This window comes from Dendrobates tinctorius, unplaced genomic scaffold, assembly GCF_039654945.1.
Source record: "Dendrobates tinctorius isolate UK_male_01 unplaced genomic scaffold, ASM3965494v1 ptg000211l, whole genome shotgun sequence".
In the NCBI taxonomy this organism is placed as follows: Eukaryota; Metazoa; Chordata; class Amphibia; order Anura; family Dendrobatidae; genus Dendrobates; species Dendrobates tinctorius.
The window spans coordinates 7,757,325-7,774,882 of NW_027361878.1; the positions used below are offsets into that span (position 1 = coordinate 7,757,325).

General features: G+C 41.4%; 1 protein-coding gene across 3 annotated transcripts in view; it reads right to left on the reverse strand.

The window, feature by feature from the left end:
- Positions 1 to 11,400: 11,400 nt before the first annotated feature.
- The window catches only part of CD151 (CD151 molecule (Raph blood group)), a 52,705-nt gene continuing 46,547 nt past the window's right edge, over positions 11,401 to 17,558 (reverse strand). For all 3 annotated transcript variants that reach the window (XM_073554369.1, XM_073554367.1, XM_073554368.1), the window contains exons 6-8: positions 15,421 to 15,579; positions 14,808 to 14,894; positions 11,401 to 12,343 (exon numbers count right to left, since the gene is read on the reverse strand). In XM_073554369.1, coding sequence (XP_073410470.1) covers positions 12,284 to 12,343; positions 14,808 to 14,894; positions 15,421 to 15,579 — 306 coding nt within the window. In that variant the 3' untranslated portion in view covers positions 11,401 to 12,283. The remainder of the gene's footprint in view (positions 12,344 to 14,807; positions 14,895 to 15,420; positions 15,580 to 17,558) is intronic.

The window sequence follows — 17,558 nt, forward strand, 5'->3', positions numbered from 1 at the left end:
GAGGCGTAATCCGGGGTTTCCTCACAGAGAACCTCTTGTATGCAGGAATCGCAGAGTTTTTTATCCCAGGAGGCTGGTAGTGGGTTTTTACAGGTGGGGCATTCCCTGTTCTTTGTTTTTTCTTTCTTCTTTCCCTAATAAGGGAAAGAAGTCTATTACAATGGGGAACATTAACGTAGCTCACTTACCCCGTATGCGCGGTTGCAGGTACTGGTTCGGGAGGTGGATTCAGATCCCTCACGGGTTGATCCACGGAAGTTGACTTGCTCCTCGCAGTCGACTTGCTGCGCTGCGTGGAGTGACTGCTGGACTGGCCCTCGCGTCCGTCCGTCCTTTTTTTTTGTCAGCGGTGGTGGTGTTGCCTGTGCTGCTGCATTGGCTGCTCCTCGTGCTGGTCGCTGTCCTCCATGCTCACAGGACGCTTCCAGCATGGAGCAGCTCCAGCGACCCTCTTTTGAAATTCCCGGCCGTGACGTCACCTCCTCCTCCCAGCCTGCACCGCTGTGCCCCCGGGGAGCGCGCATTGCGCATGCGCCGACCGCGGGGACCCGGAAGTTGTTGCATCATTTCCGGGGCAGCGCCATCTTGGTACACCTCTGTACCCCAGCGCTGCCTGCACGTGTACCGGTGTCCTCCAGCCCCATTCTCCTATCCAGAGCGGCGGCTCGGTCCTCCCCCGCCCGCTCACCCTGTACAGCCCCTCGGCTACAGCGGTGGCAGCTTCAGGCACTGACTCCGCCGCGACAGGGGCCTCCCCGCTGTCAGACCTGTGAACGGGACGGCCCTGGATTCCTCTTCTACCCAGTAAGCTGCTGTCGCTGCTGGTTCCACGGGTTACCCGTCAAGGACAGGAACCCAACTGGGGGCGGAGGAGAGGTGCCGCCTTTTTATCTGTAGGTTCCTGTCCTTGATGGGTGGATCCCCTCTCTCCGTGGTGCTGTCATGGGTGAGAGAGAAAGGAAAGTGCTATCGGGTTGTTTTTTAGCTTGCTGGCCTTGGTCCTTTACGGGAATTTGCCACAGATTTTTAACACCTAATTGAGAGCAGCAAAATGTAGCGACAGAAAGACGCATTCCAGTAATGTATCACTTACTGGGCTACTCGCTGTAGTTTTGATAATCGCCTGCTGGTAAAACAGTGATTTTATCTCTAGAGGACTAGTAGATCGGCTGACGGGTACTCCCTTATATTTGAGTTGTGTATACCCCCGCCCCCACAACTGATTGGTTGGTTTATGTGTACACTGTGCATAGGCAGAAAACAGCCAATCAGAAGTGTGGGAGGAGCTATACACAACTCTTGAATATAGGTGACTACATGGCTGCAGAGTTACTCTACTCTTTTAGTGGTAAACATTGATATTTTACCAGCAGGAAATTATCAAATCTGCAGCAAGCCGCTTCGTAAGTGACACATCACTGGAATCAGGGTCTCTGCCTTTACATCACGCTGCTTTCAGACGGGGGTATAAAAAACCCCTGTGATAGATTCCCTTTATGTTCCAATTAGGGGAAGTCTTAATGCTTCAGAACACAAGACATTCTTTCAACTTTGTAGTCACAGTTTGGGGTCGGTCCATTACTGTTCCCAGTGCACAAAGTCCATACAGACATGGTTGGGGGAGTTTGGTGGAAGAACAATGGAGCCCCCATCTAACACTTTGGAATGACCTAGAACGGAGATTGTGAGCCCGGCCTCTCCACAACATCTATGTCTGATCTTACAAATGTTCTTCTGGATGAAGGGATAAAAATCATCAAAGACAACCAAAATCTTGTAGAAAACCTTCCCAGAAGAGCGGGAGCCCGTTATGCAGGTGGATGCGGCTCCATATCAATGCCTGTGTAATTAGAATGATATCTCAGGTGTAATGTAATGGGTGGGGTCCAGGCAATCTTATCCATATAGAAGATGTGATAAATATTGATTTTTTTTTTTTTTAATAGATATAATTTATTTTTATGGATCGCAGTGTGTAATTCATTGTGCGGCAGCAGATGTGCAGGTTACGACTATAAACATTCATATACGGGTCACATGGAGGTAAAGATGGAATGAGTTCTGTAGCTGCTCTGATAACTGCAGAGGTAAAGACCCATGGAGCACTGGCGCCCCCTCCTGGATAGATGAATAATAACAGCAGTGATAAGGGGCAGCTTTCCTCGGGAGAACAGCAGCTGCGAGCTGCAGATTAATAGCTACGGAGTAAACTAATAATGTCAAACAATCTCTCTAACACCTTGAGAAAAAATTACAATATGAAATGTTTGCTGAGATAAGAGGAGCGGAGCTAAAATGCCGGATTTTTTTTTTTTAAATGTTATATTATAACCTTTCTCTACTTTATATAAGCCCTGCTGATTAACAGAATAAGCAGTGTGGCTACGTGCTCCACTAGAGTCACTTGCAGCTGTGGCCGGACCTCCAATACTTCACTTCAGCGCAGACTTTTTAGCCATTATTAATTTGTGCATTTTTATACTTTTTTTCCCCCCATTGTTATTTTTGTGTTTGTTTTTTTTTTACACATTCTCCTATTGTTTTTTTTCATGTACTTGTACCCATTATAATCTATGGGGCTGTTCACATAACAGTTAGTGTAGTGTTGCGGAACAAGTGGTCGGCGCAAAATGTGGAGACATGTCCAATTTTGACAATGCACGTCTATGGGTTTTTAGAAAAAATGTTTTTAACAGCACACAGATGGCATCCTGGACAAAGGAACTTCAAGATATTTGGCGATGGACTTGTAACCTTGAGATTCTTGATATTGTTCAACAATTTTGGTCCTCAAACAGTTCTCTTCTCCTTTTTCCATTCTCCATGCTTAGTGTGCCACACACAATGCAATGATCGAATCAACTTCTTCCCGTTTTTGTCTGGTTTCAGGTATGATTTTCAAATTGCCCACATCTGTTACTTGCCACAGGCGAGTTGGAACAAGCATCACACGCCTGAAACAAAGTTGCTTACCCATAATTTTGTCCTGTCCATTTTTGGGGGTTGTGTGGGAAATTATGTCCAATTTTCCTTTTTGTCTGTTTTCTTTTTTTTGTGTGTTGTACCAACACACACAATGGAAATAAACATGTATAATAAAATGTGCCATTGCAATTTTCTGGGAGGAAAAACGTCATATTCTGGAACAATTTCAAGGGTGCCAACGCTTTCGACCATGACTGTATGTGAATATCCTATTATAGGGTTGTTTTTTAAGCTTCGTGCTAACCATCTATGCCAGACTGGATTTCATTTTTATGCTCTTGTTCTGTACAACATTATTTGGAATAATTATCTGGCTCCTTTAAATCCGGATAGAAAGCAGTGAAATCTGTATATAAATTAAAAAAACAATATAAAAGAAGAACAATAGTGGATGGTGTAATAGTAAAACACAGCTGCCGGGCAATGCCGCCTCTTTATCCCCATGTCTGTAGAAGGGATCACTAATTAGTTATTACGATGAGTGATTAAAACGCTGGAACCATTTGCACAGACGCACTCATCCTCCATGAGTCACAGGATTATGCACAGGCGGTGATTCGGCCATGTTTTGCAGACATATAATGGGCTGTGATACTTGTGCATACACGTCCTGGAAAGCACGGAGAGGGGAATGAATACTCTCCAGGTATAGGTGAACACACCATACCTACTTTTGAGATATGTACACGCAGTGTATCTAGCCTAAAATTCCAATTACATACCCAAAGCAGTGTTTTGTTTCTTACATTTTTTTTCTTTTTTGCAATCCATCAGTCTGCAATAATAAAGTCTAATTTTGATCTGATTGGTGCCAAAAAAAAAGTGCACGCATGCCATCCATATCACCTGGATTTTAGATCACTACAGGACTGCACCTTATTATTGCTTTGAAGACGATGTGACAGCAGCATGTGGTAGGGACAGATACTCTGATTCCAGTGATGTATCACTTAGTTTACTGAGGTTCTAAGGGGAAACACTTCTAATTGTAGAAAGCACCAAGCTGTAGTTAGGAAACTTATAGGCCATGCAATGCTCCTCTGGGAATGTAAACATACAAACAGCCTCTTTGGAGAGGAAGAGTACTTTCACTCCAGCGCCACCTAACGGTCTATATTGGCCTGCAAGTCTCCTTACTCGGGTTTGCTACTCTCCACTAGGAGACCACCAGTCAGAGTCCTCTCACCTAGCCTAATAGGATCCCATGCTTTGCACTCAGAAGGGGAAAACACCCCAAAAGACATGTCTGCAAATGGAGTTTCTGGTTTAGCTTCTTTTTCCCCCAGGTCATATGGCCAGACTCGTTAAAGGGTCCATGTTGATGTTTAGGATCACTACCACCAATAGGTGGCGCTAAAGTCCACGTCTTCTTCCTCTCTGCAGAAGCCATTTTCTCATTAGATGGGTGCATCAGTTATAATAGAATCACAGTTTTCGCTCTTGCAGATCGCGAGCCCTGTATAACTCCACTCATACCACAGCGTTCTGCGTATATTGTATAGTCACAGAGCGGCTAATCAGTGCTGGGAGTGTGCTTGGGCTAGGAGACACCTTACCTGTAGTGATAATTTCCTGCTGATAAAACACTGATTATTTTGAAACGGCAGCACACAGCCCAGTAAATGTCACATCATATGAACCAGGGTCTCTGCCTCTGCATAATGTTGCTCTCAGATTACATAGCAAAAAAAAGTGACCGTTTCCTTTTAATGGAATGACCTGGGGCTGCTAAGCAAGCTACATGTAATCTCCATGATGCCTTTACTTTATGGAATATCTGATGCTGGAAGTGTGGACAATGTATTGCTACTGTATAGGTTTTCAATACTACGTGCAGCTGGACCAAAACCGTCCTGGTAGGCTGGATACAAACTTGCCGTTTAGAACTTCGGCTAAGTTCACACATGCAGTTTACATTCTGTTTATATAGGAGATTTGTTTTTTCCCTTTATAAAACAGAAGCCATAACTTACTTATATGAATAGATTTAACAGAAATATATATATATATACACACACACATCTGTATGAGGAGAAATATATACACACGTCTGTATGAGGAGAAATTATATATATATATATATATATATATATATAGAGACACGTCTGAAGGCGCAGTCCGGCCGCGAATTGGAGCGGAATTCGAACAACGCACGCCACCATTGGGTGATCTGCGGCACTAGCCGCTGATCTCCCGACGGTTGCCGCGGGTCATCTCCTGCTGCATGGATTTGCCGCAATCAGCGATATTGGCGCGGAATCTTCATAAATAAACTACATACATATTCTAGAATACCCAATGCGTTAGAATCGGGCCACTATATAAATATTATATATATATATATAGAAAAAAAAATAGGCAGCAAAGACGGGTCACCGTTGAAACGTTGCCATCTGAGGATCAGTAAAGTATCCACTTTTTTCACATTTAATTTGAGTGCTGCCTATTTTTTTTCCTTTTGTCATTTTGGCTGTTTGGACACTGCTGAATAGGTTTTGCACCTGCTGTATTATTTTGGTAGTGCTGCCCTTTTTTCTTGATAGATACAGTCATATGTTAAAGTTTGGGCACCCCTATTAATGTTAACCTTTTTTCTTTATAACAATTTTAGTTTTTGCAACAGCTATTTCAGTTTCATATATCTAATAACTGATGGACTCGGTTATATTTCTGGATTCAAATGAGGTTTATTGTACTAACAGAAAATGTGCAATCTGCATTTAAACAAAATTTGACCGGTGCAAAAGTATGGGCACCTCAACATAAAAGTGACTTTAATATTTCGTAGATCCTCCTTTTGCAAAAATAACAGCCTCTAGTCGCTTCCTGTAGCTATTAATGAGTTCCTGGATCCTGGATGAAGGTATTTGTGACCATTCCTGTTTACAAAACAATTCCAGTTCAGTTAAGTTTGATGGTCGCCGAGCATGGACAGCCCGCTTCAAATCATCCCACAGATGTTCAATGATATTCAGGTCTGGGGACTGGGATGGCCATTCCAGAACATTGTAATTGTTCCTCTGCATGAATGCCTGAGTAGATTTGGAGCGGTGTCTTGGATTATTGTCTTGCTGAAATATCCATCCCCTGCGTAACTTCAACTTCGTCACTGATTCTTGCACATTGTCAAGAATCTGCTGATACTGAGTTGAATCCATGCGATCCTCAACTTTAACAAGATTCCCGGTGCCGGCATTGGCCACACAGCCCCAAAGCATGATGGAACCTCCACCAAATTTTACTGTGGGTAGCAAGTGTTTTTCTTGGAATGCTGTGTTTTTTAGCCTCCACGCATAACGCCTTTTTGTATGACCAAACAACTCAATCTTTGTTTCATCAGTCCACAGGACCTTCTTCCAAAATGTAACTGGCTTGTCCAAATGTGCTTTTGCATACCTCAGGCGACTCTGTTTGTGGCGTGCTTGCAGAAACGGCTTCTTTCGCATCACTCTCCCATACAGCTTCTCCTCGTGCAAAGTGCGCTGTATTGTTGACCGATGCACAGTGACACCATCTGCAGCAAGATGATGCTGCAGGTCTTTGGAGGTGGTCTGTGGATTGTCCTTGACTGTTCTCACCATTCTTCTTCTCTGCCTTTCTGATATTTTTCTTGGCCTGCCACTTCTGGGCTTAACAAGAACTGTACCTGTGTTCTTCCATTTCCTTACTATGTTCCTCACAGTGGAAACTGACTGGTTAAATCTCTGAGACAACTTTTTGTATCCTTCCCCTGAAAAGCTATGTTGAATAACCTTTGTTTTCAGATCATTTGAGAGTTGTTTTGAGGAGCCCATGATGCCACTCTTCATAGGAGAATCAAATAGGAGAACTACTTGCAAGTGGCCACCTTAAATACCTTTTCTCATGATTTGATACACCTGGCTATGAAGTTCAAAGCTCAATCAGGTTACAAAACCCATTTAGTGCTTCAGGAAGTCAGTAAAAAGTAGTTAGGAGTGTTCAAATCAAGAAAATGATAAGGGTGCCCATACTTTTGCACCGGTCAAATTTTGTTTAAATGCAGATTGCACATTTTCTGTTAGTACAATAAACCTCATTTGAATCCAGAAATATAACTGAGTCCATCAGTTATTAGATATATGAAACTGAAATAGCTGTTGCAAAAACCAAGATTGTTATAAAGAAAAAAGGTTAACATTAATAGGGGTGCCCAAACTTTAACATATGACTGTGTATATATATATATATATATATATATATATATATATATATATATATATTTTACACACACATATAGATACACACACAAGATAGGTTCTTGATTGAACACCTCCATCAGTAACTGCTCCATCACGTACAGCTTTAGTGCATAAACACATTTTATTAATACTAAAAAAAAAAACAAAATAAACTACCGTATTTAACACAAGACATACAGGGTCCATGAATCTTCACTTATACACAGTGATGTTAAATAGGAACATACAGTGCTTACATGAATATATTACCCAGATTATCAGTGAAAGCCTAGTATATACTGAAAAAGGCGCTACAGAAGATAAAAAAAAAAGCTTTAATTAATTAAAGCATGGTGAAATGTTCCCATTACACCTGGTATCATCTTATCATTTGAAATTAGAAAAAGATGTTGGTGGTGCAGCCCCATCCAAAAACTCCGCCGTGTCCTTGGTCACCTTTCGGCTGGGGCTATCTGGCCGCAACATCTGTTATACGACCAGGGTTCGCTCAGCTGCTATATTGCAGCATAATATAATTTAATGGGATTATCCTGCTACAAGCAACTTCACAATCCCCCCCCCCCCCAAAAAAAAAAAAAAATATATATTGGAGGTTTAACTTGCGATTTGTCACAATTGTATGCTGCCCTGTTGTAGCAGCAGCACCCAACGAACCTTGGTCGAGGCTAAAGATGATGTATAGCCTTAGGATAAGTGCACACAGCGTGTATTTTCCATGTATATTTGCTGAGAATCTACGCGCCAAGATAATGAGAGTTTTAAAATTACAGGCACTGGGAGCAGTGGCACATTCAATGTTGGACCTGGGGAGGGTGAGTAAAGCACACATTTTTAATGAAACAGCAGTTGGGGCATATGAGTTTTCCTGAAATCGGAAAAAAAATAATCTTTACGATTTGCGTAATACTGTAAAATGAGCAGAAGTCTTTCACCACCTATCTCCATAAGGCACAATAGATTGGACAACATCCCAATAGCAGGAGTTAGGAGTCATATCCGAGGCATAGGATTGTTCACAAATATGAGAATTATCATATAATGCTTTTTCCCAGCTTTTAAAGCCTTGATAAAAAAAACCCTACATTCCATTAGCCAGTTGTAGTACAAGCAGCCTCCATCGTAAGCGCTGCCCTATCCAGTGCGAATACACTAAAAAGTACAAAAACTATATTTGTCAGTTGGTTTAGCGGCAACATTCACATCTAGGTAAAAAAGAAAAAACATGATTTGTAATATACACCTTATATAATATTAATAAAGAGCTGATATATATGAAAGCAGCGGATTCATCTTCACGGCTAAAAACGCCGACGAGATCAGTAGTTGTTTCAGTAGTAAGAAGTCATAGTATATATATATGTTTTTCTATAGGCAGCAGGCACTGTGGCGGATGTGTACAGGACCCCCGCTTCTCCGCTATGTACCCCAGGGAAGAAATTACTCAGCATATGGTCTAGAGTGGAATAATTGGCCAAAACTTGCCCTAGAAGTAGCGCCACCCTTTTGAATAGGCTGAGACTGGTATTGCAGCTCACAATCCCCCCCCCCCCCACAGATACAAGACCTGGTGAAGTAGGGAACTTAGGGAAAAGACATCCGGGATTGAGGCCTTGGCCGTGCTTCTTGGAAGGCATATAACATGTATTGTAGTCCTTCACATGTGCAGAATATATACATATAGGCACGGTATGGGATATGAATGGTATGATGCGTAGGATAGGACAGGGCTGCTGTACAGTCAGGGGCGCTAGGACCGTCGGTCAGTGACGAGCAGATACCTGGCAGCTGGTAATCCTCACTAAGGGTCATCACGGTGAATTTTAGAAGAACAAGTGGGTGACCGAGAACAGAAATAACACTAATCTTACCTACTCTCACCCATATATTAGGACGATTTATTATATTTGCTTTTTTTTCTTTTTTTTTTACCTTTTGTTTTTTTTTTTTGCACCTATTCCTTTCAGTTTGCTCTTTTTATTTGATTTTATTTTACTCTTTTTTGCTCACCATTGTGGACAAGGTTTATGCTTTCCAATTGTTCTCATCCGATTTGTCAATTGCACATTTCATAAAAAGTTTCAAAATTGAGGCAAACATATTCCAGCCTCCCCCAGAGGGATTTTACGTACGTCCAAAATGTTTGTGACATTTTAGCAAAATGAGACTTTGTGCTGAAAAGGTGCAAACAAAAGGGTTAGTAAAAATAAAAGCATTTAATTTTTGGGAAATATTCATTAATCACATGCAAGGTCTTTAAGAATTTGATGCAAAACAGTCATTGAACACCACAAAAAAAAAGTGACAAAAATGCAAATGATGAATGGGACCTTGTCGGGCATTGCTGCACTGACTTCAGTAATACAGCCACAGATAAGAGGAGCAGTTTATCCATTCTCAGACACCTCTAATCTCCACAGAGAGGGATGACGAAGGCGATACCAAAAAGATCTGATGCCATAGTTGCATGAGAAAATCGTACTGATGAAGCGTGTGGCCTCTAAATGGATAGGGCGATATATTATGGTAGCACTTGGATTTAAAGGTCATGCTACTGAAGGTGTCCATACTCAATCGAGAAACGGACTGGCCATGTAAAGTTTTAGCCGATGTTAATCTATTACTGAGAAATCAGTTTTTTGCATATTAAAATTAGACTTCGTCACTCCAGCTCTATTCCACGCCCAGCCCTGCCTCCTCCTGCCAGACTGACGAATCCTTTATATTCACAATAGTATAGTCCTATAGTAGAGTCACACAACAATCATGCAGGAGGCGTCGGTGCTGGGTGGTGGAATAGAGCTGGAGTGGCAGAGGCTTCAAATCTACATTCTAAATTTGCCAATTTAACAGTAATGGAGGAACAAATTAGACATGTAAAGGTATTGCTGGACTTGTCTTTGAAAGAGCTACATGTGCATATAAACAGTTTGAGGGGTGAAATCCTACTGACAGATTCCCTATTAGATCCAGAGACACGGCTCTGTATAAATATGTATTGTGCCAGCTTTATTGAATGTCTCCTAACTATGCCGTCCTCTGCCCAGGAGTCCATGGAAGCTCTGGCGCCGCACATGTATATCTGTATTGTGTCTGCTTAGTAGCGGGTGTAACACATTTGGTTGTATGCTGGAAGAGGCAGCTGTGTGACAATGGCGGGGCAAATCCTAATGATAATCTGTTAGTACAGCGGCGCTGAATGTTTTCTTCCTCGCACGCCAGAATCAATGCTTGAAAAAGCGCTCCGTGCACATGGCCAACTGAAGTTAATTACTTGGCAAAGGCTTTTATTCCTGCTTGCCAGAAACTCTGTTTTACTTTCAGTGACATTTAAAAGAACTTTATATTAAAGAGGAGACGAAAGATCTGGCGCCCGAGCTCGCTCATTACCTCCATTACTTTATATGTTCATCTCCCGCTCTGTTCTGTAATGTAAATAAATCGTCCAGCGGTAAAAGTATTATTTTTTTAATCAATCCATGCTGAAATTTTTTTTTTTTTTTTTTACTGTTGAACAACCTGCTTAAAATTAAATTCAATGAGTATCCTAATCTAAGGTCCATAATAGTTTCAGACCTCTCCGATTCTCTATTCCAGGCTTGTCATGGCTACTAGTGATGATCAAGAGTGATCGGATAAGACGTTATCATCATCGGGTGCTAACCGAGTGACTTTGCCGTGCTCGAATGTTCGAGACCCCGTGGTTGCATGTCTCTGTTCAACAGCTGTGACACATCTAGTGATTGCCTGTTTGTTAGGAAATCTCTGAATGTGTTGCGCCTGTCTAACAGCTGCGAGCCATGCAGCCGCGGGGACTCAGACATTTTTCAAGCAGCACGAAGACACTCGGTTAGCACCCAAGCATGCTCAGATAACACCTTATCCAAGCAGGCTCGCTCATCACTGGTTACACATCACAAATCCATCTGTCACGTTAAAAAACATGATCAGGTTATGGAGCAGCAGGAGAGGAGCACGCGGATATATAGCTTTGTTGGGAACAATACAATAGAACGTGTCATTTACTCATTGAAATCCCTGCTCGGGGCAAGTTTATGGCTCTGGAGGTTGTCTCACTCAGTAACCGGAGTATTATCGGGGTAGGGTTATACACACGATTGATTGACGTCCAGTCAGTGACATAACTCTCATAACCCCAGAAAGCGAAAAGAGAAAAAAATATGTAATAAAATATATATATATTTTATTACACTTTATTAGAAATTTTATACGGAATAGTTTCTTTCTAAAAAAAACTATCACTACATTGCTCAATAACCGGATACATATAGACAGGACATGTTTTGCATCAATGACACTGAAGAGCACAAGACATAAAAACGAAAAAATACACACACAAGTCCATCTAGTATAAATGGGGCTAATTCCTCAGTGGTTAATGCCACCATAATCACTTAAATAAGTGACCCTTCACCTACTGGAGCAATTGCAGGGTACTTGTAAAAATCTGCTTAAAAAAAAAGTGTGAACATTATGCAAACAAAGGACAAGGAGGCATCACACCACTGTTTCACCTCCAGAATGTCTTTTTTGATAGTGGAGATTAATGTCCCTTTAATCTGTACCACTTGTGATACAATTTATATACTGGTTAAAAAAAAGCCGATTGGGGGGGAACAAAAATAAATTAAAGCGCACAAATGCCTATTACTTAGGTATGAAGAATGGTGATGGGTCGAGTAGAGTTCCTGCTGACAATAATGGACAATGACCATCGTCACAGGTTCATGTTTGGCTTGGAGTTTGGTGTTAAGGCAATGACGGTGATCCTGAATAGTGCATCCAACTCCTCTCAGGTATGAGGGCGAGCAGCAGGAACAATCAGAGGCGTTAGGCACGTGAGAGAATAAGAACCGGTCCAGAAGAAATGATGGCTTCTGACGTTTACCTTGGCACAAATTACCATTTGGATGATGGCAGCACACATATATGGTTTGCAGCTCGGCAGCTGGGTATTCTAGGTGGTTGGAAGCAGCTGATGTCATGAGTATCTGCTGCACAAGCGCAGCATCTTAGGTCAGCGGGATGCAATGGGTTAATATTAGAAGTCCACAGAGATCCTAGTACGGCTCAGACTTCAGACTCTTGTACAGACAGCAGGTGAAAATCATTCCAAATACCTAAGGAGTAAGATGAAGACAGGAGAAGCCATGTTAGAAAAGAGGCTGCTCAAAATAGCCATCCGACAGAACATCATGCGTCAACATCTGGCCCGTGACGTCACAGAACGGCCAAGAGGCTCCTGATCCTGCGCTTGGGTCAGGAGACCTGCGGTCAGCCCAGTAGTCATAGTCGGTGCTCAAACCATGAAACGCAAATATCAGGATTCAGCCGTATAGAGACTGGTAACATAAAAAAGGAGAGAACTGTCCCAACGAACCAAGAGAATGTCGTTGGGTCATATTCTAATTGACAGGATTGGTGCACAGGTCCTCTGTGAGGTGTGCAGCTTATCAGGACCGCACCGTTCAGTGATCAGTAATGTCTCTGCACGCCCAATACCAGGAGGAATGGAAACCCATGTGTAAGGTCTCATTTAGACGTTGGCGTTTAAACAAGTACGTGGAAAAATGGTGCCGGGTCAGTGTCATCAGCACGTGCCAGTATCAGTTTTTACCATCAGTGTGTCACAAGTGCGTCTAGTTTTACCATCAGTATCATCCGTGTGTCCATTTTTAACATCAGTGTCATCCATGTCTATTTTTACCATCAGGGTCATCCGTATGTCCATTTTTACCATCAGTGTCATTCGTATGTCCATTTTTACCATCAGTGTGTCATCCGTATGTCCATTTTTACCATCAGTGTCATCCATGTCTATTTTTACCATCAGGGTCATCCGTATGTCCATTTTTACCATCAGTGTGTCATCCGTGTGTCCATTTTTACTATCAGTGTGTCCATTTTTACAGTCAGCGTTATCCGTATGTCCATTTTTACCATCAGTGTCATCCATGTCTATTTTTACCATCAGTGTCATTCGTTTGTCCATTTTTACCATCAGTGTGCCATCCGTGTGTCCATTTTTACCATCAGTGTGCCAATTTTTACAGTCAGCGTCATCCGTGTGTGCATTTTTACCATCAGTATCATTCATGTGTCAATTTTTACCATCAGCGTCATCCATGTCTATTTTTACCATCAGTATCATTCGTGTGTCCATTTTTACCATCAGGGTCATCCGTATGTCCATTTTTACCATCAGTGTGCCATTCGTGTGTCCATTTTTACTATCAGTGTGTCCATTTTTACAGTCAGCGTTATCCGTATGTCCATATTTACCATCAGTGTCATCCATGTCTATTTTTACCATCAGGGTCATCCGTATGTCCATTTTTACCATCAGTGTGTCATCCGTGTGTCCATTTTTACTATCAGTGTGTCCATTTTTACAGTCAGCGTTATCCGTATGTCCATTTTTACCATCAGTGTGTCATCCGTGTGTCCATTTTTACTATCAGTGTGTCCATTTTTACAGTCAGCGTTATCCGTATGTCCATTTTTACCATCAGTGTCATCCATGTCTATTTTTACCATCAGGGTCATCCGTATGTCCATTTTTACCATCAATGTCATTCGTTTGTCCATTTTTACCATCAGTGTGCCAATTTTTACAGTCAGCGTCATCCGTGTGTGCATTTTTACCATCAGTATCATTCATGTGTCCATTTTTACCATCAGTGTCATCCGTATGTCAATTTTTACCATCAGCGTCATCCATGTCTATTTTTACCATCAGTGTCATTCATGTGTCCATTTTTACCATCAGTGTTTTTCACAAATGGATAAAAAAATAAATTACAATGCCTCTCCTATACTTTTCAGTGTTAAACACGGATGGCATCAGTGTATAGTCCGGGTGCTGTCAGTGTGGTGTACGAGTTTCTCACGGACCCATAGACTTGTATTGGCCCTTGTCATCCGTGCTGCAGGAAAAAAATGGACACGTCTGTGTGTTTCACAAGGATACATAGTCCATGAGAAACACAGATGTGAACAGCACCATAGGTTATAATGGGTATATACTGTACACGTGGAAAAAAAACAAAAAAAAAACAACAAGAACGGAAACCACACAGACGTCTGAATGAGGCTTAACTTAGCACTTGATAATTTCAGGTTTTGAGTAGAACTAGGTTTTAAGTGGAATCAATTCACAAAAACGGATTAAACTGCACTAATCCAACAGCTCTCATGGACAACTAGTCCTACTAGATCTATAAGGGAATAGTCATAGTGGTCAGGGGTGCGAGGCTTCATCATTCAGAAAGGAGGGATTCTTTGGTTTACCGCTAATTGTCAAGGTTAGCGGCCCCCTTTGAAATAGAGCTTGTAAACGCTGCTCTGATGCTGGCTGCATAGTCAGTACAACGGTGTCCCACAGAGACAAAGCTGGCTCTAATTGCAGAATCGGAGCTCCCACAGATGGGGCAGGCAGCACAACATTGCCGCAGGTCTGAACAGTCAATCAAGCAGGAGCACACTCCTCCCCAGCAAATAGGAAGATGGAGCGGTGTGCTTCTAAAGAAAAAGCTAAGACAATCCCATTATTTAGTCTACAATAATTATATAAAGATAAATCACCTGTACAAAGCCAATACCGATGCCCACTGCTCCGATAATAAGCAGATGAGATCGGATGAAGTTTTCCAGTTTGGTGATGCAGCCGCCCTATGAAGACAAAGAAAAAAGTCAAAATTTATCCACCTGCTACCCTGCAGGAAGTAAGAAAAGTCATCGGCTCATCCTCCTGGCTATTCTAATATCACTGTGGACAAATAACCACATTATGTCCAAAAGTATTAAAATTTGAGAGTTCTCAGTGGTTGATGCCTTTTTAATGGCTAACTGAAAAGATGTCAACAGATTGAAAGCTTTTGAGACTACTCAGGTCCTTTCATCAGGCATAAAATAATGCCTGATGAAAGGACCTGAGTAGTCTTGAAAGCTTGCAATCTGTTACATTTTTAATGGCTACCTGAAAAGATGGTATCAACCACTGAGGACTCTCAAATTTTAATATTTTTCCATCTACTGGCGAACATGGGACAAAAGATAAAGATTATATATATATATATATATATATATATTTTTTTTTGCACACCATGTCCTTGAGCTTTGTAACACCGCCCTTATTGTTCTGTACCATTTTTAATCCCAAGTTTAACAGCCCTCAGTGAAAGAAATGGTTCCTGACCTCCACTCTGTAGATGTTTGAGGGATGGTCTCGTACTCCACATTTGGGGGTAACCGTCTTACAGCAGCTGTCTGGAACCAGACGCCCCTCAGAGTCTGGAGACTTTATCCAGGCACTTTCCTTCCAGTCCTGGGAATTATTACTGCCACAACACTTAAACTAAAGGAGAGAAAAGAACGAGTCAGGAACAATGTGGACAAACAAAGGAAAGGCAAACGATTGATAGAATGGGTGGATGTTCCGAAGACCAGGCAGAAACTGTCAAATGAACAGGACTCGAGACCAAGTAAAGGACATTTTTATTTTACAATTAAAGCTTAAAAGTATTGTACATATCTCTGGCTAGAAGGTGGCCCTGTGCATGGACACATGAGGGTCAGAAATAGAAGACATATGCCACAAAACAAAAAAAAAGTACTTGATGACTCTTTTTAAAGTATATAAATATATCACAGACTATTTCATATACTCAAATTATATTTTCCTTCATATCGCTGCTGGCATTATTTTTTCTTCTAATTATGTCCTGCTTTACATAGGAGAACGGTTTGTTGAGTATATCACTTTCTTTTTCCAACAAGCCTGCTATTTCTGTGAGCAGCATGATCTTAGGACAGAGTTTAAAGCCATGTTCACATGCAGCATTTTTAATTTGCAAAAAAAACAAACTGATTTTCACAGTCCCAGCAAAAGCTGTGACACTTTAGAAATCTCATGAACACTTTTTTCCCTGACTGAATCTGAGAACTGCAGCATTTTTGAAATTTGCAGCATGTCAATTCTCTCTCATTAATTTAGATGGTTGAAAAAAAATGCTGAAAGTGTAAAACTGCTGCAAAAAAAACAACAACTACTTTTTTTGGTGGGAATAAAACTAACTTAAACATGTAAGCGCACAATTTATCTGCATCCAAAAAAATATGTCAAACATGGAGTGTTTTGAATACCAAAAAGAGGAGATCTTGGCTGCAGAAAAAAATGTGGGAACATAGGCTTACTCTCTGGCTCCTTGCTTCCATTCATTGACTTTTATACAGCCTTACTCTCTGGCTCCTTGCTTCCATTCATTGACTTTTATACAGCCTTACTCTCTGGCTCCTTGCTTCCATTCATTGACTTTTAGGGTATGTGTACACGTAAGTGTTTTTTTTGCTTTTTTACCAAATAAAACGCTTAAAAGAAGCGTCCCATTTTAATGAATTCCGTACTTTCTGTGCATATTGATGCATTTTTTTCCGCGAAAAAAATGCATCGTGGTAAAAAATGCAGCATGCTCATTAATTTCGCGGAAAATTCCGCATTTCTAGCTATTTTCTATGACATTGGGGACGCTCCGGAAAAAAAAACGCGCATAAAACGTGCAGAAAAAAAATCACGCGTTTTCTGGGAAGGAGTCCGGTTTTCAGTCAGGAATTTTCTGCATACGTGTGCACATAGCCTTATACAGCCTCAGAAGAAGGTGGACCCAGGCAACTGTAGGCCGGTGAGTCTGACTTCTATACCAGGAAAGATCTTTGAACAAATTATTAAACAACATGTATGTCAATACCTGGATAAGAATGAAGTGATTAAACAGAGTCAGCATGGGTTTGTAACTAATAAGTCATGTCAGACTAATTTAATTTCCTTCTACGATGGTATTACTGATTGGGTGGATCAAGGAAATGCTGTAGATATAGTATATCTTGACTTCAGCAAAGCATTTGACAAAGTCTCTCATACAATCCTTATTGAAAAAATGACTAAGTATGGAATGGACAAGGCAACTGTTAGGTGGATTCATAACTGGCTTAGTGATCGGACCCAAAGAGTGGTCGTAAATGGCTGCACATCCAGTTGGAAGAATGTCTCAAGTGGGGTACCACAGGGCTCTGTCCTGGGCCCTGTATTGTTCAACATCTTATCAACGATTTAGATGAAGGAATTGAGGGTAAACTGATTAAATTTGCTGATGACACAAAGCTAGGAGGGATAGCTAATACTAGAGAAGAGAGAGAGAGGATTCAAAAAGATTTAAATAAACTGGAGAAGTGGGCAGCAACTAACAGAATGGTTTTTAACAGGGAGAAATGCAAAGTACTACATCTGGGCAATAAAAATGAAAAAAGCATATATAGAATGGGAGGAATAGGGCTAAG